Source organism: Typopeltis vanoorti, chromosome 15 (assembly GCF_054136105.1).
Source record: "Typopeltis vanoorti isolate ZY-2024b chromosome 15, IOZ_Tvanoo_1.0, whole genome shotgun sequence".
Lineage (NCBI taxonomy): Eukaryota > Metazoa > Arthropoda > Arachnida > Uropygi > Thelyphonidae > Typopeltis > Typopeltis vanoorti.
This window is the reverse complement of record NC_143563.1, coordinates 104060809-104084430: the sequence shown is the minus strand read 5'-3', so window position 1 is coordinate 104084430 and position 23622 is coordinate 104060809. Positions and strand designations below refer to the sequence as shown.

General features: G+C 34.4%; 1 protein-coding gene across 5 annotated transcripts in view; it reads right to left on the bottom strand.

Annotated features, from left to right (window-relative positions):
* Gmer (GDP-L-fucose synthase-like protein) overlaps positions 1-23622 on the bottom strand; it is a 135889-nt gene that overhangs the window by 21141 nt on the left and 91126 nt on the right. For all 5 annotated transcript variants that reach the window (XM_090404896.1, XM_090404900.1, XM_090404899.1 and 2 more), the window contains exons 6-8: positions 15815-15946; positions 9507-9586; positions 148-247 (exon numbers count right to left, since the gene is read on the bottom strand). In XM_090404896.1, the coding sequence (XP_090261022.1) occupies positions 148-247; positions 9507-9586; positions 15815-15946 (312 nt within the window). The remainder of the gene's footprint in view (positions 1-147; positions 248-9506; positions 9587-15814; positions 15947-23622) is intronic.

Sequence of the window (23622 nt, the reverse complement as noted above, 5' to 3'; positions counted from 1 at the left end):
CTGTTGACATGAAAGCGTTTTCTAAATTAAAGGTAATTTTTTGATGGTTGGTGCATAAATGGTGCATTATTGTATTAATAAACAATATCTGATTACACTTTTGCAATGACTGATAATTGATATGCTAAATACTGAAATACTACCTACCTTCTTTAAATGAAGTAAACTGAAAATCTGGCTTATATTTTCTTAATTTTGAATTACTTGCAGTCTTCTTATGTTGTCCATTGGGTTTTGTACTATCAAACTGAGAAACTGTTAGGGAGAACCTGCATTCTTTTGTATTAGACAAACCAACATCATAACAATATATACAGTGTATTCAGTTATCATAGTAAGCACTTTGTTTCCTCACACTAAAACTTTCTCATTACTGCTAATTATTTCTTATCTGAAAGTGACATACAGAATATAAATATATTTAAGTAACTTTTTTTTTCCAGCTATAAATAAAATTCAGAGTACTTTCATTATCCAGTAGCCAGCTGAAAAAAAAAATTAAATTAGATAATTAACATAGCTATGATCAATCACATTTACTCACTAATGAGTCTTTCTGATATTGCATCAAGTTACTTTTGCTGTATTTGAAACCTGTTTATTCTACAGACAGACAGTCTTTTAGTAGATGATGTAGCCCCTTAGTCACACATAAAAATGTGGTTTGAAAGAGTATGTTCAGTTACTTGTTGATGATGTTAAGTTGCAGAGGCCTATAAGAAATGATGTTGTGTTAAAGGAAGATTTAAATAAATTAAAAATTTGGGCAGATAAGGAAAGTTGAAGTTTGAAAGCTGCTAAATATGAGGTTTACACTTGGGAAAACTGAGATGAAGGCCATATAGCTGCTAAGATGAGGACACCAAAAACAACAGTGACACAGTTGTTACACTGTACAAGGCCTTAATTTGAACCAACAAGCTTACTGGGTACCAATTTGGTCATCAAGACACTGTGGTGTCTAGATACAAGTAATTAAGACCATATTAGAATGGTGAAATATTACTGATGAGGGGAGGCTAAAAGAATGTAAATTTCAAAGTATGATGGAACAGCAGAGGAGAGAGAGAGAGGTGATATGATGAAAATTTGGGAGGAAATTTTACATTATTCATAAAGCAGAGGGAAGGGATGGAGGAAGAACAAGAGGCCTTATCTGGAAGTGTGTAATGAGTGAACTAGTGGAGAACATATTTTTTAAGTAGAAAGTGGTAGATTAGCAGAGTGAACTGCTGAAGGATGTTGTATGTGTAAAGAGCTTGTGTTCATGGTACAAATGATAATGGTTCAGTGAGACCTCCCACAAGTCTACTGATCCCATGCTGACATGTTCTTAAATGAAATTGTAAACTTCACACCAGAATTGTGATATTTTTATGACCAAAATGTAATGACATTAGTCTTCTTGTAATCCTAAAATTCTGAGTAACATTATCTCAGTGTAACAAAGAAAATCGGTGCAATATGAAATTATGAAAGGTATATTTGTGGATAGCTTAAAAGTACAACAATAATTGAACAAGAAATGCCCTAATCTGACTTGAAAGAAATTAAGATAATCCTTTATGTACTTAAGATATTCTTTAAATAACAAACAGAAACATTATCTAGAAATTAGTTTACTTTGGTGACCATGTAGGTAAAATCCTTCACTCTGACACTGAAAAGCCATGTCAGAGTGAAGGTAAAATATACATGCTTGAAATCCCTTTTTTCAAGCATGTATATTTTGTATTATGAAAACTTTGAAAATTTATTTATGTTGTCTTAAAAACACTAGACACTAGATAATGTATCGTTCATTATCTGGGGATTTATTATCTAGAATTTGAAGGGCATAAATTAACAGTGGAAAGAGTGTAGAGGCAGATAACAAAGACATCAGGACTGTACAATGTTAGTTATTAGGATAGGCTAAGGGAATGTAAACTGCAAAGTTTAGTAGATAAAAGGAGAGGTGATATGACTGAGACTTAAACTGTTGAGTTCTTTCATTTGGTGGAAGGAAGGAGCAAGGAAAAGGAAGCATCCCTGGAAGTTGCAAAAGGCAGTCATTAGCAAGAGGGTAAGGAGTAGTTTCTTAGCATGGAGGGTGGTTGAACTGCGGAATGCATTGCCTGATAGAGTGGTGACAGCACGAATGGTCAATGGACTCAAGGAGTGGTATGAAACCGTTTTCTAGAGTGGGCCTCCCACGATGAGCCTTGTGCTCCATGGAGGTCCTGAATCATAATAATAACAACATACTAAAGACCTTCCCCTCAAGAATGACACTTTACCATGATGTGTCAGATATGTCAATTTTGTCATCACAGTTCCTAGGGTTGAATCATGAATTACATTAAAAAAAAAAGACACCTGAGCTGCACTTTTGTTTGGAATAAGAAATACTGAAAGAGCTTCTTAAAATTGATAGAGAATCCATATAACATCAAATGAATATACAAAGGAAGTTGTGTGCTAAAAACATATCTGATCTCTTCTTAGATTTAATGAAGTAACAACAAATCAAAGTTATTGCTGGCTACTCCCTGTATTTGTGCAGTTGATGAGAATTCATAAAAAAGAATAAATATAGTTCTTAACAAAATATGAGCAAATGACAGTTCATACTTGAAAACAGGAATTCATTAAAATGAACACTGCGATGATTCATTGATTTTTATTTTTTAACAAAAACTGACTGGGGAAAATACAATTATATTTCATCAAAGCCAAATCTGCACCTAACATCAAACAAAAAGTGAGGAGAAAATGCTTTTCTTCCCTCCTGTCCAAATGCTAAGAATGCATTTCCCCTTCCCCCATGCGAAATCATAATTTGGATGGGTGACATATGTGAGCAGGAGATCTGCTCACATATGTCAACCATCTCTGGACAAATGCCATGGAGAAGTTTGGTGAATCTCAAGTGGTTGCACTTGATATCTCCAAAGTTTTTGACTGGATATGGCACAAAGGCTTACTAAGCAAACTTCCATCGTTTGGTCTGTTTCAGGACTTATGTAGTTGGAATGTCAGCTTTCTGTCTGGATGTACACTATGTGTGATGGTGGATGGTTCCTTATCCTCTCACCATTCAACTAATGCCAGGGTTACACAAGGTTCTGTTCTCTCATCAACCATCTTCCTGTTGGAGGAAGATGGTCAACTCAATACACAGATGTATTGAGTTGGAGGTCAACTCAATACATCTGTGTATTGAGTTGACCTCCAACTCAATACACAGTTTTGCAGATAACACACATCGCACTCCTCCCTGTCATTTGATAAACCTACACACTCACCTCATCCTACAAAACATCAACCACCACTGTCCTCAATTCTTTGATCTCCAAGCCATCCTCCAATGGGGGTTCAGATAACCATCAATTTCAATGCTAATAAAACCCAGTTCTGTCTTATTTCTCACAAAAAAGAATCATTTTTTCTCAGTATTATTTTTGACAACAATGAAATTTCCAGACAAGATGAGATTTCTCTTCTTGGAATTATTCCGACTTCAAAATTAATTTAAAGGTATTACAAATTTTCAGTTTCTTCAACAGTTGCCAATAATACCTCTGATATTTGCGGTGAACAATTTTTGATTTTAAATACTCTTGTTATGAGACAGGAATACAACAAACCTTATAAATTTCCAGTTTTATAATCAAACAACTCTTCAATTCCTCCTTTTAAGTCTTCAGGAGATTTATATCCTTGAAAAATATATTTTAACTGATATATCATCTAAACCTCTAGATTCTGGGGTGATTAAGGGTCAAAGCTGTATAACTGAGAGGAGACCTACACATAGCCTTTAAAGGAATGCGGAAAACCGACCAGGGCTTCTGACCTAATGTCCAATCCTCACCTTCTCGTGGTGCACCCTGTTGGGTATCTATCTGGATACTGAACGAACGAGGATGGGCTGGCAATTTGGGATTTAGCCAACCAAATTGTATTCTTATTGGTTAAACCAAAATAAAAAAATGAAGGTACAACATGACAAAATTTCATGCCAGCTGGGGCATTGCCCGGTTAAACAAGGCCCCCCCATTGCTTTCGCCAGGGAACCAGGGCGAACAGCGAAAAGTCAGCTACTGGAACAAATCTGAAAACAAACCCCAACTCAACATCACCAGAGTTAAAGATCGGTACTATCAACATAAGAAGCCTGAATGGCAAAGAAATAGAGCTAGCTGAGGAATTAGATAAGTACCAGATCGACATAATAGGGGTGACTGAAACAAAAAAGACAAACTGGTGAGATCTTTCTGAGCAATAAATACAAAATGTTATATTCAGGCAATGACAATCAAGGAAAAGAAGGAGTAGCCATAGTATTCAACACAAAATACGAGGCTAATCTTCTTGAATGGCAGCCAGCCTCAAGTAAAGTAATGTGGACAAATATGAGAATGGGGAACTGGACAATGAGACTTATTTGTGCCTATGGTCCCACAGAAGGTTCTACTAAGGTAGAAGTGGAGGAATTTTTTGAGGCTTTAGAAAAAGCAACTGACACAATGAAAAAGGAAAAGTTGGTCCTTGTTGGGGATCTAAATAGAAGAGTAGGAAATGATTGTGAGACATACAAAAATAGTTTGGGAAAATTTGGAGAAAAGAGCAAAGCTAATAATAATGGCAAATATCTGTTGGATTTCTGCTCAGGACATGGACTGGTTATTACTAACACCATGTTCTAACATAAAAATGTGCACAAACTCACATGAAGAGAAGAGGCAAGGAATAAGAAAAGTCTCATTGACTATGTTATTGTTGATAGTGATGTTTTATCCCTGGTGCAGGACACCAGAGTGTACAGAGGATTTGAAATTGGAAGTGATCACTATTTAGTCTTGAGCAAGATAAAATTTAATTTCATATTGAAAAGAATAACATGTAAGAAAGTTTTAAAGCGAATAAAAGTTGAGCAGCTCTCAGATGTGAACTGTAGACTAAAATACACAAAGATTATTGAAGGAAAAATGAAAGAGTTTGAGAACAGGAATCAAACCTTGGAGATTCAGTGGCAAACTCTGAAGAAAACATTGATTGATTCTGCCAGAGAGGCATGTGGTGAGGTTATCTGCAAGGATAAAAAAATTAGAACTCCCTGGTGGACACAGGAAGTTAAAGAGGCAATGAAGGAAAAGAAGAAAGCATATCAAAAGTTCCTGTCAAATAAGTCAGCTTGTGTTCTTAGAGAATACAGAGACAAATGCAAGAATGCTAAACACTGTGTAAAAACTAGCTAAACAAAAGTCGTGGGAGGAGATTGGCAAGAATATAGAAAATAAATATTAAGAAGGTGGCAAAATATTCTGGAGGTTGTTGAAGAAGCTTAAAAATGGAGGAAATAGTGCTGTAAAAGGAGTTAGAGATGATAAAGGTAACATTAAAGTGGGAGAAAAAGATATCCTTGAAGTATGGAGTAATTACTTTGAAAAACTGCTAAATGAAACAAGCAGTGATGACAGCACAGTGGTAAAAAACACTGACCAGGCATGCAGTCAGGAATACATATCCATACTTGAAGTAGAAAAAGCCATCAAAGGCTTGAAATGTGGAAAGGCAGCAGGGGTAGATGATATTCGACCAGAAATGCTGAAGTATGGTGGTATTAGAGTCTTACAGTGGCTGCACTGCATAGTTCAGAAAGCCTGGACAGAGGGACGAATTCCCGATGATTGGAGTAGAGCTCACATAGTACCCATATATAAAAAGGGAAATAAAACTGAATGTGAGAACAGAGGTATTTCCCTACTGAGTGTTCCTGGCAAGATCTATGCAAGTATACTTGAGAAACAGTTGAGAAGAATTGTGGAAGAAAAGCTTGGTGAAGAACAAGCTGGATTCAGGCCAAATAGAGGCTGTCAGGATCAGATCTTCACTTTACGATAAACAGTCGAGAAAGCATGGGAATATAACAGATCTGTATTTAAGTTTTGCCGATTTGGAAAAGGCATATGACAAGGTGCCAAGAGAGAAGCTATTCAATACGCTACAATTATATGGTGTCAATAGGGCATTATATCAAGCAATACTTAGTCTTTATTTGAGTTGTAAATCAGCAGTTAGAATTGAAGGAAGTACAGGAAGATGGTTTAATGTTGAATCTGGTGTGAGACAAGGATGTACATTATCCCCTCTGTTATTCATTATCTATATTGATCACATTATGAAGGAAAGTGGTATGAAACATGATATCAAAATTGGAGATGTTAATGTCAGCTCTTTGCTTTATGCAGATGATGTTATACTTCTAAATAAATCCGCTACAAGTCTGCAAGATTCTCTGACTAAATTGAATAGCTGTTGTAATAGATATGGTATGAAGATCAGCAATAAAAAGACAAAGACAATGAAAATAGACGATTGTAAATGTCAACTGTGTTGTGAATGGAGAACCTGTGAAACAAGTGAAACATTTCAGATACTTAGGCACGATTTTTACTGAAGATGGTAAATTAAATATAGAAATAGACAACAGAATCAGCAAAGCTGGTATGGTAGGAAGTCAATTGAATAAATTCATATGGAATAAGAGAGAAATTAGTCGAAACACTAAATTAGCTGTATACAAGACAGTGTTCAAACCAGTTTTAACTTATGGATCTGAGAGCTGGGTCAGAAGTAAAACACTTGACCAATGACTAGAGACTGCAGATATGAGAGTCCTGAGAAAGATTATAGGTGTGAACAGATGGCATCAATGGCAATATCATATTAAAAACGAGGATATTAGGAAAGAACTTGACATTGTCAACATCCAGGAATGCGTTAGCAGAGCTAATCTCAGGTGGTATGGTCACTTAAACAGAATGTGCGAAGAAAGATTAGCAAAACAAGTGTTCTCTACCAGGTTGGCAGCAAAACGATGCAGAGGAAGACCAAGATGTAGGTGGACTGATACAGTACAAAGTGCCTTAGACGATAGAAATATAAGATCTGATAATATTGGAGTCTTGACAAGTAACAGACTGATTTGGAGGAAAATTGTAGATAGGAAGTTAGTAATGATGTAATTTTTTTCATGTAGTACTGTCATATCCTGTACACCCCTTGAGGGTACATGGCAGGAATTTGATGATGACCACCTCTAGATTTTTTTAACACTTTTTTAGAAAATCAATATTTCTTCTGAAGAAAATAAGGCTTCTGTCTCAAACTTTCTAAGATGATTATTTACAAATTTGCACTGAAGAGATATCTAATTTGTCAGATATACTGAGCATTTTGTCAAAGTTAATTTTTGTAAGACCAATTTTTTGTAAAACGGTATCAGACACCATGTAAGTATGCTGACAAGTTTAAACAATTCATACAGTAGCATCTGCAAGAAGAATTATTCAACCTTAGAAAAGTTGTGGAGTGGTCCATTTCTTTTGTTGGAGAAACCAAATGAGAGGCTCACATTTGTTTTAGACTTGAGGGCTGTTAACAAGGTTACTGAGCCTATAAACTTCTCTCTTTTCAATATAAAAGAATTACTGGCATTTCTTGAAGAAGCCTTTGTGATCACAGTGCTAGATTCGAACAGTGGCTAATATCAGATTCCCCTGAGAAAGGAGGACAGACATTTACATCATCATGACCCAGATATGAGTTAACCAGAATGCCCATGGCTGTGCAAAATTCAGCTCAATCCTTTCAAGCACAATCCAATCATGAATATGGTTATGTGTTGTTTTCAGGACTTGTTTATTCTTCATTTAGATTCATTGAAAGTTATTAAAATCAGTTATATATACTTTGCATCAAACTAATTCAAAGTTGAAACTTCCAGGCAGCAGTTATTCCTGAATAAAGTTACTGTAATCTTGACAATGAAATTCCAGTAACCTTGGTCATATTATAGATTGAAATGGAGTAAAACCTAATGGTAAGAATGTGTCCTTAATTCATTCAATACTCCTGGGACAGATTTGTTGGAGGAATAAATTTCTATTATAAGTTTATTCCAAATTGTTCTGAATATCTCAACCCTTTCACAGCTTTTGCAAAAAAGGGAACAAAATTTACATAGGGGATTAAAGAGCAAGTTCTCAAAAATTCTCTTGTTTTAACTCACCCAAAGCCAGGAGAAACATTTACATCTCAACTGATGCATCATTTGTAATTGTTGCAGTACTTCAGAAGAGAACTGCAAGGTTAAGACTCATAGCTTTTGTTAGCAGGAAGCTAAGCGGTCCTGAACTTAACTACTGTAGACATTGAGGTCAGATCATAAGCCACTATATTGTCTTTTCTAAACAGCATAAAGGAAAAATAAAAAGAATCAGATGGTCATGGAAATAAATAAACATTTACATCACCATGTAAATATTAAGGTTAGTTGTATCACATGGATTAAAAACTCAGTGGAGAGCATCTTTGAAGGGCACATACTGAAGTAAGTACCTAATGAAAAGGAGAATGCTTCTAAATACAAACTGCTTGTATTGCCCAAGTTTCAGCTTCTGAACAACAAAATGAACTTCATTCCTATAGAAATATAAATATTTCTATAGGAATGAAGGAAATGCTGCAGCAGCACTTCATGAATATAAATGCCTGAAGACTTTGCAAAAAATCCCAACACCAAATGTAGTGTGACAGTCCAAGAACTGGCCTTGGAACATCCTATTGAGCAGTGAAGCACATTTTCATGTTTGGGGAACAGTAAACACTCAAAACTATCACATCTGGGGTACACAGAATCTCCATGAATTTCAACAAATTCCCTTACATTTGTTAAAGGTCACAGTATGGATAGAATTTGTTATCAGGCCATATTTCTTTGAAGAAGTCCAGTGAGTCAGATCTGTGACTTGCACAGTCACAGCTGCACATTAGCAAGACCCATCGTTCAGAAGGGAACTGCAGGATTAAGATCAATAGCTTTTCTTAGCAGGAAGCTAAGTGGTCCTGAACTTAACTACTGTAGACATTGAGGTCAGATTATGCGACTGCAGCAAAGAGGGTGGCTAGACACAACAGTCTTGATGCAAGATAGAGCACCTCTTCACACAGGATGTGAAGTTCAACAATTATTGCAACCAGTCGCTCATTTTTTATGAAATGGCCACTGCGTTCACCAGACCTTGAACCCTGTGACTTTTGACATTGGGATTGATCTCTAAAGCATGGTGTATCAGGACAAAGTTCTAAACTTTGAAAGACAATGCACATCGGGTGTGTGAAATCTTTCAATAGATCAGATTCTTTTCCATGCCATACAAACCCATATATTAGAGACTAAAATTCATCCTCATCAACAAACATGACAAGGTCAGAGAATCTCTCCCCTTTTAATTATGCCAACTCTCTCTTTTCAGATGTCTGGAAGAGCATGGTAACTGAATAATAGTTTCCAATTCTGGATAGTTTTTTATTTATTTATTAATTTTATTTTCCTTTTTTTTTTAAATATAGAATCTACCTATTAAAGAAATATATCATACATGAACTGTAATTGTATGCGAAGAATTTAAGCTACAGCATGAGAAAAAATATTATGTATTATCTCTAAAGGATACAATAATTTCACCTTTGAAATCAAATGCATCTGCAACAATGTGAGCGGCTTCCTTAATGCTAACCTCATCTTCTTCATCAACTGAAAGACAAAAACAATCTAAAGAAATAATGCACAACATATAGTAGAGTATGATTAACTCACCCCTTCTCCTTCACTTCAAATAATGTGAAGAATTCAAGAACAATCTATATTTTTTCCCTTTGCAAAAAAACATAGAGTGTTCACAATGATTTTGTGTTTAATATGCATTCCTATTCTGCTTTTAATATACTTTACTAAAGGAAGTTACATTACATATGTGGGCTGTTTAACCAGTTAACAATTCTCTCCTGCAAGTTCTATTTTTAGGTTTTTTTATTTTTATCAAGTTTCTTCATTATACATTAAAAAAAATAAATCTTCATCATCATCATCATCATCATACGTACCAAGGATTTAGGCCAAGTAAGGCCTGTTCCGGCCTTAGAAGTCATCGTTGAATCGTTTAAGAGGACGTCCTGGTTTTCTTTTTCCTAATGGCTTGTACTTTAAGGCTTGTTTTGGTAATCTTTCTGTTTTCATTCTTTGAACGTGTTCCATCCATCTATGTTTATATTTTTTAATTTTTTAAATTACTGGTTCTTGGTTTAATTCTTTCATAATATCTTCGTTTCTTTTGTGATCAAATAGGGTATACTTTGCAGTTTTTCTCATAAACTTCATTTCTGCTGTTGCTAATCTTTGTTTGTCTTTTTGTTTTATTGTCCAGATTTCACTTCCATACATTAAGACCGGTAGGGCTAATGTATTGTATACTTTTAGCCTGGTTTGTTTTTGAACTAAGTTTGGTTTAAATATAGAGTTAATTACTCCTGTTATTTTTAAATATTTTGCAATTTTTATGTTTATATCTTTTTCATTTTCATAAGTGATCATACATCCTAGGTAGTTAAATGAATTCACCTGTTCTAAGATCTTGTTATCTAATACTATTTTAGTTCTTGCTGGATCTTGTCCTTTAAAGGCCATAGTTTTTGATTTTTCCGTTGATATTATCATACCATAATCTTTGGATATCTCATTTAGATTTAAAATAGCTTTCTGTAAGTTATCTTCAGAATTTGTAATTATTATTTGGTCGTCTGCAAAGAGGAGAGTGTTTAAGTTAACTGTAGGTGAAAGTTTAATTCCTTGATGTAAATTTTTACTCCATTTTATTATTATTATTATAATGTGTCAATTTTTTTTTTAAGATTTATTTTTATTACTTAAATGAAATAATAATAATAAAAATAAATCTTAAAAACCAGAAATCAAACAGTCCATAGTACACATTTAACAAATAATTTATTAACATCAACTATATGACAAAAATCTTCGGTGAAGCATTAAACTTGGTTTCATTACTAGGAATAAGATGAGATCATACATACATACAAAAAAGGCTTATCTCAACAATAAGAATATCCACAAAAAAGAAGTGCTTCTTTTTCACTGAAAATTTAAAAGGCATTACCATCTTAAAAACAGACATACTTGCAAGCCTAGACGTGGTTTCGTTATTCACCAACGTACCTGTGGAAGAAGTTATCAAGATCACAGAAAATCTCTATCCACATGACACAGCTCAGCTTTTTCACAGTTGCCTCAAATCAAATTATTTCAAAGTGAATAATACAATTTATGAACAACTTGATGGTTTAGCCCTGGGCAGTCCCTTATCACCCGCCCCCTGCACTGATCTGTTCATGGAAAAACTAGAAGCTGACATCGTAATCCAAAGGTGTTGGTTTGGTGGAGATACGTAGATGATGTTTTCATTATTTGGAAAGGCACAGAAAATACCTTATTTGATTTCCTTACAAGAATAAATACTGTTTAAATTATACATATTTTTGGTCGTAAAATGTTAAAAAATAATAAGACTTATAAACTGACCACAGATTTTTAATTTGTACGTATGTTCGTACAATATTGCCTACCAGTTTCGCTATTGTTGCTGACTAGCTTTTTCAAGGCTTGCACAGTACAAAAAATTGATAAATGCAAAAAACGTTAGTACCTGTTAGGTAGCTAAGGTAACACGTTTGCGTGATATGTCTGTATGCATTGTGACTTTCTACTCAGTATCGTAAACATGTGTTACATGCAAACGTGTAATATGATTATTCATGTACTGTAGTTCCGTTGAACTGAGGGAATTAATTAGAATTTTCCAAGTATCGTACAGTATGACCCTTTGATTTCTGTTTAGGTTGCTGCCTGTACCTAGCACTACTGCCGCTTCGTTGAATAATCTGTCTATAATCATCAACTGCATAGAGCTGTTCTCCCAGTCTATAGTGTGGTTCGAAGTTGAAAAGTGATGTGCTAAACCGGAGGTGATCATTCTGTTGTGATTTACATCGCCAACATGTTCTTTCTGTCTTATTTCCAGGCTTCTCGAAGTTTGTCCAACGTAGGAAAGACCGCACATGCATGGAATATTATACACACCTGGATATTTATAAAGGACAGTGTTCCATTTTATAAATATCCAGGTTAATATTGTACAAACATACGTATGAATTAAAAATTTATGGTCACTTTATCTATAAGTCTTATTATTTTTTAAAAATAAATACCTTCCACCAAAAATAAAGTTCACAATTAGAGCTGGAAAAGAATAATCAATTGCCTTTTCTAGATACACTAATAAAGAAACAAGAGAATGGATAAATCCAGCTTACAATCTATCGAAAACCAACAGACACTGGACGTTACCTGCACTTCAAATCGTCTCACCATATTTCGCAAAAACTCAGCATAATACATAAGCTTAAAAATAGAGTGACCAATATTATCTCAGAAGAAAAAGATCTCCTGGATGAACTCACTCTCATATTTCAAACATTAGTAAACAACGGTTACCCAAAAAATATAATCAAAAAGATTCTTCACAGGAACCCTCTACAACAACAACCTCCTGTCATGCAATATACATCGTCCATCGTCATCTCTTATGCAGGCTCAGTTTAAACAAAAATAGCCAAACTCAAGAAGTCTTTCAAACGTCAGAGTTGCTCTCAAACCTGTCAAAACTATATGTCACATTTTAAGATCTCCTAAGGACATTAATGCATTCTTCAAATATGCAGGTGTATACAACATCCCATGTTCCTGTGGATTAACTTACTTAGGCCAAACATCAAGAAGCCTAGAAATTCGAAAAAAAGAACATATAGGGGATGTGAACGACAACAGAAAAGAAACTTCACGATTAGCTCATCACTTCTCGATCTCTAACCACATCATCGATTGGGATAACAGCTCCATCCCTTATATAGAAGAAGATTTTCGATGTAGAAACTTCAAAGAAGCTGCAGTTGTACTCTGTTCGGGAGAAAATCTAAACAGAAATCAAGGAATGATTCTGAAAGACATCTAGAAAAGCCTAATAAATTCACTCATCTTACCAGAATTTCATTTCGCTAAAAACTATACAATGCGCTCAATAAACAATGACTAATAAGCCACGCTCCATGTTTAATGATGTTATGCATCAGATTTAATAAATGTTATTGTACCGTCACACTCGTCCTGAAGAAGCCAGACAGAATAGCTGGTGAAACTTGTTGACAATTTGTGTATATCATTTATTAATATATGGTCAACTAATAAACCAAGAAAAAAACTCAAGTTTTAATGTTAAGTGACCAAACATAAAACAATAATGAACAGATTTATAAACTGTTATTACAAATTTATTTGGTTAATTCAGCCAACTACATATACATTCAAGTATACAAGATGGGATGCATAAAAATTATACTAAAAACAAAACTGGTCTCCAGCTATGTAAAATTTGGGAAATGTTGCATTATATACAGGAATACCTCGATTCTCGATTTATAATTTGATACCAAAATTCCAATTATTGCGCCCCAAATTCGAATTATCACGGCCGCAAGATGTAGCCCACTACATATGCAACCAGTTCGAGTCGCCACTCTGCAGGTATCGCTCTCTTGTAGTGCTTCGTTTTTATCCGACGGCATCTGCTCACCACTCACCAGTCTGCCTTTGCCTGAAGTACATGTGAATATTTATTTCTCTTCTTATTTACCCCTACAATGAATGCTAAAAGAAAGTCTACAGCTATCAAGAAGAAACATAGAGTGATCAGCTTAGAAGATAAGTTGCATATGATAAATAAGTACGAAGCAGATATAACCAAAGCCAAAATTGCAAGAGAGTACGGTCTAAATGAATCAACTGTTCGCCATATTTTAGACCACGCTGCAAACTATAAGCAACTAGGAGACAAAGCGCATTGACCTAGCCTGGGTCCCAAACTATGAGAAACAGAAGCCATCTTATGATTGAAATGGAAACGCTATTGTCAGTGTGGATAGAAGATTGTAACCAAAGGGGAATTACTCTTAGTCAAATGACTATAAAAAAAACAAAAGCATTGAATTTGTTTGAAACTTTGGAAGAAACTTTCTCTGCAAGTTCAGGGTGGTTTGATCGATTCAAAAAGCAATCGTGCATTCATAGTGTTCATGTACAAGGTGAAATTGCAAGTGCTAATGAAAAAGCAGCAGCTAGTTTTCCTGGTGAATTGCAACAGATCATCGAAGAAGGAAATTATACCGATGATCAGATATTTAATGCTGACGAAATAGGATTATTATGGAAAAAAATGCCCACTAAAACATTTTTAGCAAAAAAAAGAAAAATCACAGCCTGGCTACAAGGTTTCGAAGGAGCGTGTAACACTTTTACTATGTGACAATGCTTCTGAAGATTACAAGATGAAGCGTCTCTTTATTTATCGTTCACAAAATCTTCACCCGCTTAGAAGTTCAGATAAAAATTTTCTCCCTGTTCATTGGAGATTCAATAGAAAAGCTTGGATGACAAAAACTATTTTTGAGGATTGGTTTAAAAACTGTTTTTTGTCCTAAAGCTGAAAGGTACTGCAAGTCATTAAATCTTGATTTTAAAATCTTGTTGATATTAGATAATGCACCTAGTCATCCAACAGCACTGAATGATTTGTGCGAAAATATAAAAGTTATTCATTTATCACCTAATACCACTTCCATCATCCAGCCAATGGATCAAGGTGTAATCGCATCCTTTAAGGCATATTACCTACAAAGAATTTTTTCACAAACAATAGAAAAGACTACAGGAGATGAAGCTATGACTTTGACAGAATTCTGGAAGGCATTCAATATCAAAAATTGCATTGAGAATGTCAAGGAAGCATGGAGTGAAATAACGTCTAGCAACCTGAGAGCGGCGTGGCAAAAGATTATTCCTCATAGCGCAAATGATTTCAAAGGATTTGAAAATGAAGTAACCCGTGTTATCAATGACATAACTAAGCTTGGCTTCGATCTAGGACTAAAAGAAATTGAAAAAGGTGATGTTCAGGATTAACCTCGAGAGAGAATGTGCTTACGATGCTCAAATCGATGATAATGACAAATAAATTGATGTGGCACCGAAGGAATTTACCCCCAAGGAAATGGACGAAATGTTTAGAATTGCTGAAAATTTTAAAGAAAAAAATCTTGAACGGCGATCCTAATCTCGAGCGATCAATGAAAGTTCGTCAGAAAATTGAAATTTCCATCCGTTGCTACCGAGCATTATACAAAGAAAAAATTCCACCAGACAACTCTACAGCAATTTTTATCCAAGAAAGAATAATTGTATGTACTGTATGTACTCCTTATATATAAATAAAGATTAAAGAATAATCTTGTTTTTCTAAATGAACCTTCATTTTTTACTTAAAATGTTTAACACTTTTCTTTTTTACTTCATATATAAAATTTAATTAATAGATTTGAAAAATCCTTGGCAATGATCACCCATTTTACATGCATTATTTATCCCGATTATCACGGATTCGATTATTGCGGTATTTTTCGTGGCAACAATAACTGCGATAACCAGCCGGTCTGGTTGGCCAAGTGGATAGCATATCTGCTCTCCAGCCAAAAGGCTACGGGTTCAAATCCTGCCGTGGGCATGGATGGTTGCGATTGTCTGGAAATACCAGTGGTGGTCGTTGGTAGATGGCGTTGGTGTAGTTGCGGTCATTGGTGATTGAATGATGGAGATAGAATTGTAAAGCAGGTGCCCTCCCTTGATGAGTCCTTGGACTCCCTGGAAGTGTAAAATAATAATAATTGAGGTATTCCTGTAATTTAACACAGATCTAGAACTGTGTTATATTACAAAGGTTTCACTGTAATGGAAGCTTCTGTCACAAGACCTCTAAGATATAAATACTAAAAACTTAAGATATAGTCACAGAATGCTCCTTACCTGAAAGTATTATTGGTTCAATTTCATCATATTCTCTTAAAACCCATATAATTAATTTTGCCAGATCAAGGGAATATACAAACTGGCGTAAGGGCTCTCCAGTACCCCACACAATAAGTGAAGTTCCATCCTCTAAAACAAAGATTCAGAAAATTCAAGGAATTTCATAATATAATAGATATATCAATAGTAAATGTATCATTAAACATTATCCCTATTATTCTTATATAAAGGATCTAAAAATTTTTGCATTTATGTGGAGTTCCTATAAGGTGGAGGAAAATGATTTTTCCCTATATGAATTCTATGTGAAACAGTTGTTTTGATTTCTGTTAAAGCATTACAAAATCATCAATTATTTATTTTTTTAACCAGAAATGTGTTACATCACAGGTAAAAGTCATGCTTAAAAAAAAAAACAGACTCACTCATCTGCAACTATGTACAGTCAACCCTCCTATAACGCGATTAATTCGTACCACGTTATATGGAAACCGTGTTATAAGAAACTCAGATTTAACGTGCAAATCAGGTTAATTCATGCTGCATTATATGGAAACCGCGCTATAAGAAACTCAGAATTAGTATGAATCCGATTGATTCGTACCGCATGGAGCGAAACTCGGAAGTAAGTAAAATCACTTGTTAATCAGTTTGATTCGTTCTGCGAAAGATTTGATAAGATTTCCACTCATTGGAATCTTTTTGGCTATACAGTCTTCCAACCAGATCATCAATGCTCGTTCCATTTTAACCATATTAATGTTTCGCGTGCGGGTGACACGTTTCGCACCTAACGGACAGCCATCTGCCATAGTTTTCCTTATCTTGTCCGCATTTTTCTCTACAGTTCAAATTGTAGATTCATTCAAATTTATCGATTTTGCAACAGACGATATTTTTTCTCCACCCTTTAAACGATTTAAAATTTGGATTTTGTCCTCAAGAGATATAAACTTTCTTTTTAACTGTTTTCTTGTTTCTTTTGTGTCTGACATTATGCAAACCTGGGGTTAACAATTATTTTACAACAAATAAAAAATATTACCTACAGTATTGTGTAATGTTGTCCAATTACGATAACACAAATTAAGCGAGCAAAAGGCACTTTATTGAACACTAATCGTGATATGTACGTCTGCACGGATTTACAGACAGTTTCCTATTAAGTTGCACTTAAAATTGATGACAAAGTGGGTGGTTGCAACAGCGAAAGTTCGGCAGCGCTATTGGATAAAAAAAAAAAAAAATTTTTTTTTTTTTTTTTTCACGCAAATACGCAACAGCCAATCATACGGTCTATTTTAAGCATTAAAACAGAGCACTGTGAACAATCTCGCATCGTTTCTTCGCTTATAGGGGAATTCCCTGATAACTGAAATTGGAAAATGGTGATGTACCTTCACCAAAAAGAAGGGAATTCTCCATTAATTTCAACTGTAAAAATTTAACACATAGATAAATTCATGCTATAGAGAATCTTCTTAAACCAATTAAGTTGATGGAATGTTGTTGAATGGAAACCGCGTTATAGGAGGGCTGTCACAATTTTGGCTCCGCGTTATATGGAAACCGCGTTATAGGAGGGTTTACTGTAATTCCCTTTAGCACTCTAAAAAGATATGACAATCATATTCACTATGGAATTAAAATTTGTAAATTAATTTCTAATATCTAATTTTTTAATACATACAATTAAATGCCCATTCTAAGAATCACTCAATATGAGCTCAAAGAAAACATCATCTCTCATGCTCTCAGTTAATTTCACTTCTGAGAGATAACACCAGACATAAAAAATTAACACAGCATTCAGCTGAAAGTTTTATATTTTCACTTGACTGTATGTGAACTTCCTTCGTAGCATTTGTCCTCTATCTTATTTTATTTATCTATTTTGTTTTTATTGTTTTACACATCCATTCATTCTGTCTTATCTCTCAAATTCCTTAGAATACTATAAAAATTAAAGATCTCAATTGAATAATATACTTATCTATGTCTTCTTCTAGTAAGTATGTTTCATTCATTTTGCTGAAGTAGGCATGAATAGTAATTGCTCAGGCAACAGGAACACATTAATTGAACAGTTCCAAATGTACTTCCAAAAAAAGGAACTTTACTGCAGTTTCCACCTTGCTCCTTGGAACATATATCACTTGTTTTTTTTTTATTAAGCAGATACAATTCTCACTAATCTACAACAGCTTGATACATTATACTGTCCTTCAATATTAAATTCACAGTTCCTCATTGGATAGTAGTTAGATGTATATAAAAACTTTTCTGAGATCACAGAACCTAACTCAGTAGTTCATTCCACTTTTCTAGCACTCCTTCCTAGCTTGCCTATACATTTGCTAGTGTTCTTGTTACCCAACGACAGCTGTTCCTATAAATTCAATTAATGTACATTTCCATTACTGAGATTCAAAGAAAAACTAGACAACATGGCTGACATTAGTACAGTGCTTGCATGTTATAATAGCATAGGGCATGAGAACACTACACTAAGAACAAGTATACAATAATATACATGCAGCATTATTTCTATGTAAATCCCTAAGGATTACAACATATAAGCAAATTTACTACTTCAAATATATTTAAGTTCCCTTTGTATGGCTACCACTTGACCACATAGCGGTTGTGATAATACTAACGTGTACAACTGCATTACTTACTACAAACAAATAACACATACAGATATGACTCAGTTTACACTGGGGTTAGGTTCCTAAAATCAATAAAGTCATCATCATCATCAAGTCTTTCCATGCCTACTGGCACATAAGGCTGCAATGCTGGTTTTCCATCTGCCCCTGTCCCTCGCAGCTGCTCTTGCTTCTGCCCAACTCGCCCATCTTGCCTCCTTCATTTCAGATGCCATCATTCTACGCCATGTTAATTTTGGGCGACATCTAGAGCATCTCTCTTCTGGAGCCCAACTCAGTGCTACTTGGGGAATTCTGTTTATCCCCATGCAAAGAACATGTCCAGTCCATTTCTATCTTCTTAGGCAAATCTCTTCATCTATTGACTTGGAGAAGGTTTTCTATAAAAGTTCCTCGTTAGTGATTGCATTTGGCCAGAAGATTTTTAAAATTCTTCTTAAACATCTGTTTTGGAAAATGTCCAATTTATTACTTTGTGCCTTGGTAAGTTTCCAAGTTTCAGAGCCATATAGCAGTACTGTTCACACAATAGATTTATAGATATTAATTTTTGCTTTAACTGTAATATTTGATGCTTTCCATAATTTATTTAATGACCTGAAACAATTTTGTGCTTTAGCAATTCTTTGTAAAAAGTCTTTGTTGGTGCAGCCTTGTTTATTTATTACTGATCCAAGGTATGAAAAAGTATCAACATCTTCAATTGTTTCATTTTCTAACTTAATTTCTTTATTTGATTTTTCATTTATTTGCATGACTTTGGTTTTCTTCTTGTTTATATGAAGACCCACAGTTTCTGCACAGAGAGCAAAGTCATTTAACTTAGAGGACAGGAGTACTATGTCATCAGCAAAATCAAGGTCTTCTAGTGTGGATGTAAAGTCCCAACGTATTTCTCTCTTTTGATGATTAATTGAGTTTTTCATAATGCAATCAATTAAAATTATAAATTATAGACCAGATAGAACACAAATTTGCCTAACTCCAGTTTCAATAACAAAGAAGTCTAAGTTTTCCATCTACTTCCATGCAAGACTTGCTGCCATAATATATATTCTCAATAATGTTGAGAAATTTATTAGGTATTCCATATTCTAATATTTTCCAAAGTTTCTCTCTATCTACTGAGTTGAATGCTTTACTAAAATCGATGAAGTTTAGATAAAGAGGGGCTTGAAATTCTATACATTGTTCAATTATATTTCTAAGAGTGAATATTTGTTGGATGGTTCCGCAACCAGTTCGGAAACCTGCCTGTTCTTCTCTTAATGAATTTTTGATTTTCTTTTTTAATCTATCAATTAAAATTTTTGTAAAAACTTTTGGGAATTGAAAACAAACTTATTATTATCGAATTTTCACACTTGGTCAAATCTCCCTTTTTTGGGAATTTTTATAATTATTGCTTCTTTCCATTGTTGAGGAATTTTTCTTGTCCTCCATATTTCATTATATAACCTTTGCAATTTGGTAGTAGTTGTGTTAAGATCAGCTTTTAACATTTTGCCGTTGATATTATCATCTCCGCATGCTTTGTTAGATTTCAGTGCCATCAGGACATCTTTAACTTCACTCAACGAAATCTTGTCTTCGGAAATGTTCAAAGTGAACATTTCACTAGTTATAACTAGTTATAACATTACACTAGTTGTAATATTTTGCGCCTGTTGAGATCCCGTATCTACCTTTACATTCAAAGTTTCAACAATATATTCTCTCCATCTTGTTTTGATTTTGGAGTCGATTGTCAATAACATTCCTTGTTTGTCTCTAATGGAGAAAGAGATTGCTTTTTTTTTTTTTGGCCTGATAAAGTCATCCATTTTCTGCAGCATGTTGCGCTTCTTTTGTTAATTCATCAACATATTTTCTCTTGTCAGCTCTTGCAGCTCTCTTGACACTTTTATTTAATTTATTATAGTGATTGCTATGTACCTTATATAATCGTTCTGAATTTGTATTGTTCATTAATGATTTTACCTTTTTTCTCTCTTCAATGATCTTCCAAGTGTCTGCAGTTAACCATTCTTTAGTTTTCTCCATTTACCAATTACATATTCAGCAACTTCATCGTAGGTATTCCTGAAGTTTTTCCAATATTCTTCTACTTTGTTTACTACTGTAACATCTTGATTTTCTTCTATTTCTAATATATGGAATCTATTCTTTATCTCCAAAGCAAACTTTTCTCTTGTTTCTTTAATTTTTAATGTTTCAATATCAAATGCAGTTCTTGAACTTTTTTTTTCTTTTTTAATACACTTTGAAGTTTTAATTTCAATTTCATCACTAACAAGAAGTGGTCAGAACCAACATCAGCACCACATTTGACTCTCACATCACGCATGGATCTTACTAATTTACTATTGATAGCAACATGATCAATTTGGTTTCTTGTACTGTCGTCCGGCACAATCCAAGTCAATTTATGTATTTCTTTATGCTTGAATTTACTTCCTCCAATAACAAAGTTGTCCATTTCACAAAAGGATACAAACATCATGCCATTTTTATTTCGGTCTCCACAAGCCTCGAAAATTAAGTAGTTTTCTTCTGCACATGACCTTTTACCCACTTTTGCATTTTAAGATCACCAATGAGTATTATCATATCGCGTTTTGGAATAGGATTTATTACCTTTTGGAGTTGTTCATAAAAATATTCTTTTATTTCTTCATCTGTATAATTAGTAGGTGTGTAAACCAGCACAACAGAAAGTTTGATAAATTTGGAATAGAACCTGGCTTTTATAATTCATTCACATTTCATTTACTGGTTCCCATTCCATCAGGCTTTTGGTTACTTTTGGGTTCAATGTTAGTGCAACTCCTTTTTCATGCTTCTCCTCTGATCCGGAGTACAATATTGTCTTTAGTTATAAGTCAACCAAAACCAGTCCATCTAAGTTCACTGATGCCTAAAATGTCTAACTTGTAATTGTCCATTTCAATTGTTACCTGCCTAGTTTTTCCTACCTGGTACAGTGTTCTGACATTCCATGATCCAATCTTTATAAAATTTTTTGTGACTTCATAAGTGACTCTTTCAACAACAAAGGTTCCAAAAAGCTTTCCCCTTGGTGTGTCATATATACGTTATCCACATCAGACCAGGCTAGATAACTATTTTCTGGGGTCTTGCAAGTCACGTCTGTTGCCAAGATATTTGTTCATCCAGATTTGCAGTTTCCATAATCAGATAATTTTTACATGGAGGGGTGATTAGCCCTTCGCCAACCCCCCCAAAAGGGACCCGGTTATACCCTCGGGGACTGCGTCTCCATTTATCGCCTCTTACGATACGCAGGAGTGCAGTTGGGGTATTCTACTACCCGCCACAACACAGAGAAAATCAATAAAATAAAAAAAATAAATCTCTGGCCTGCCCATAGTACAAATGTTCTATAGGCTTAGAAATAAACCATTCATAAGTGTTTTTTTTTCATCCAACATGAAAAAAAAAAAAAAAACATACAATCTTCAGGACTCTTTAAAACTGAATGCTTTAACAAACTAGACACCAAAAACATCTATAAAAATAAATTAAAGATACTAAGAAATTATATACTTGGTTTAATCCTTTATCCAAGTGTAAGCAAACAAAGTTTGTGCCTGAAATATTTTCAGGACTGGGGCAACTCGTATATAGAAGCTAATGACTTCACATTACTTGCCTTAGTATCCCATAATGCAAAGCACATATCCTTGCGGACATGTATAATGCTATGCATTATGAGAAGGGTCACTACCCAGGCCACTTTCGATCTTTACTGAGGACTCATCAGTGGGAGCCAGACCCAGAGGTGATATCAAAGTTGAAGTAATGCAGAAGGCTCGGCAGATCCTTCCCATAATGCATAGCATTATACATATCTGAAAAGATATGTGCTTTGCATTATGGGATACCAAGGCAAGTGATGTGAAGTCATTAGCTTCTATATACGAGTTACCCCAATCCTGAAAATATTTCAGGCACAAACTTTGTTTGCTTACACTTGGATAAAAGATTAAACCAAGTATATAATTTCTTGATATCTTTAATTTATAGTATAACCAGGTGTAAAAACTTCCAATCTATAAAAATAGTAACATGAGCCAAACTGCCCATTTTCAATGCATTCTCAAACAAGAAAATATTTTCAGCTATTCAGGCACACTTTTCAGTGAAGATGGCAAATTAAATATAGAAACAAATAATAGAATAGCAAAGTGTAGAGAGTTAGTTGAATAAATATATATGGAAAAAAAGAAGTTATAACACAAAACCAAGAGTATACAAGAGAATGTTCATACCAATTCTGACTTATGGAGATCTGAGAGTTGGGTTAGAAATAAAACAACTGATCAAAGACCAGATAATGACAATCATAACAAAATAGAAGAAATTAAGAAAGAACTCAACACTGTTAGTATTCAAGAATGTGTGAACAGAAAGTACCATCACTTAAATAGAATGGGAGAGGAAAAGTTAGCAAAACAGGTGTTTCAGGCCAGGATCACAAAAATGGACCCAAGAGAAAGACCAAAATATAAGCTGGATTGATCACGTAAGAGTGTACACAAAAAAGATCTAGCAAATGGAAGAATATAGAGGAAAACTGTTCATGAGATGTTAGTACTCTTGCAAACTTAATCATGTAGTACCATTATATTATCCTATATTTCTTTCCCTTTGATTGTATATATCAGGAAGAATTTGCTAATGATTTCAAGGCAGTGAATAGTAGTACATGCAAAAAATACATACCCAGTGGCAGACTAAGTGTGAATTTTTACACTAAAATTCAAGGCAGCATAGTTTTGAAAAGTGCATCCTAACACATAATAGCTTTTTAGTTCCAACACAAGAAAGTACATCCTGACAAGCAATATGACTACTGAGATTCATTGCTTTGTTTCACTATTACTGACCACCTACCATATACTTTGGACATGGCTTTATCTTACTTCCGCTTCTTTCCAGAAATGAATAAACATTTGAGAGAACATCAAATAAGCAAAACAGTGTTTTGCGCATGAAATATATTAATGTCTGAGCTACTATTTGTATATAGAGGCTGATGACTTCATATCACTTGCTTTAGCATGTATCTCACAATGCAAAGCATCCCCCCCCCCTTCCAGACATATATAA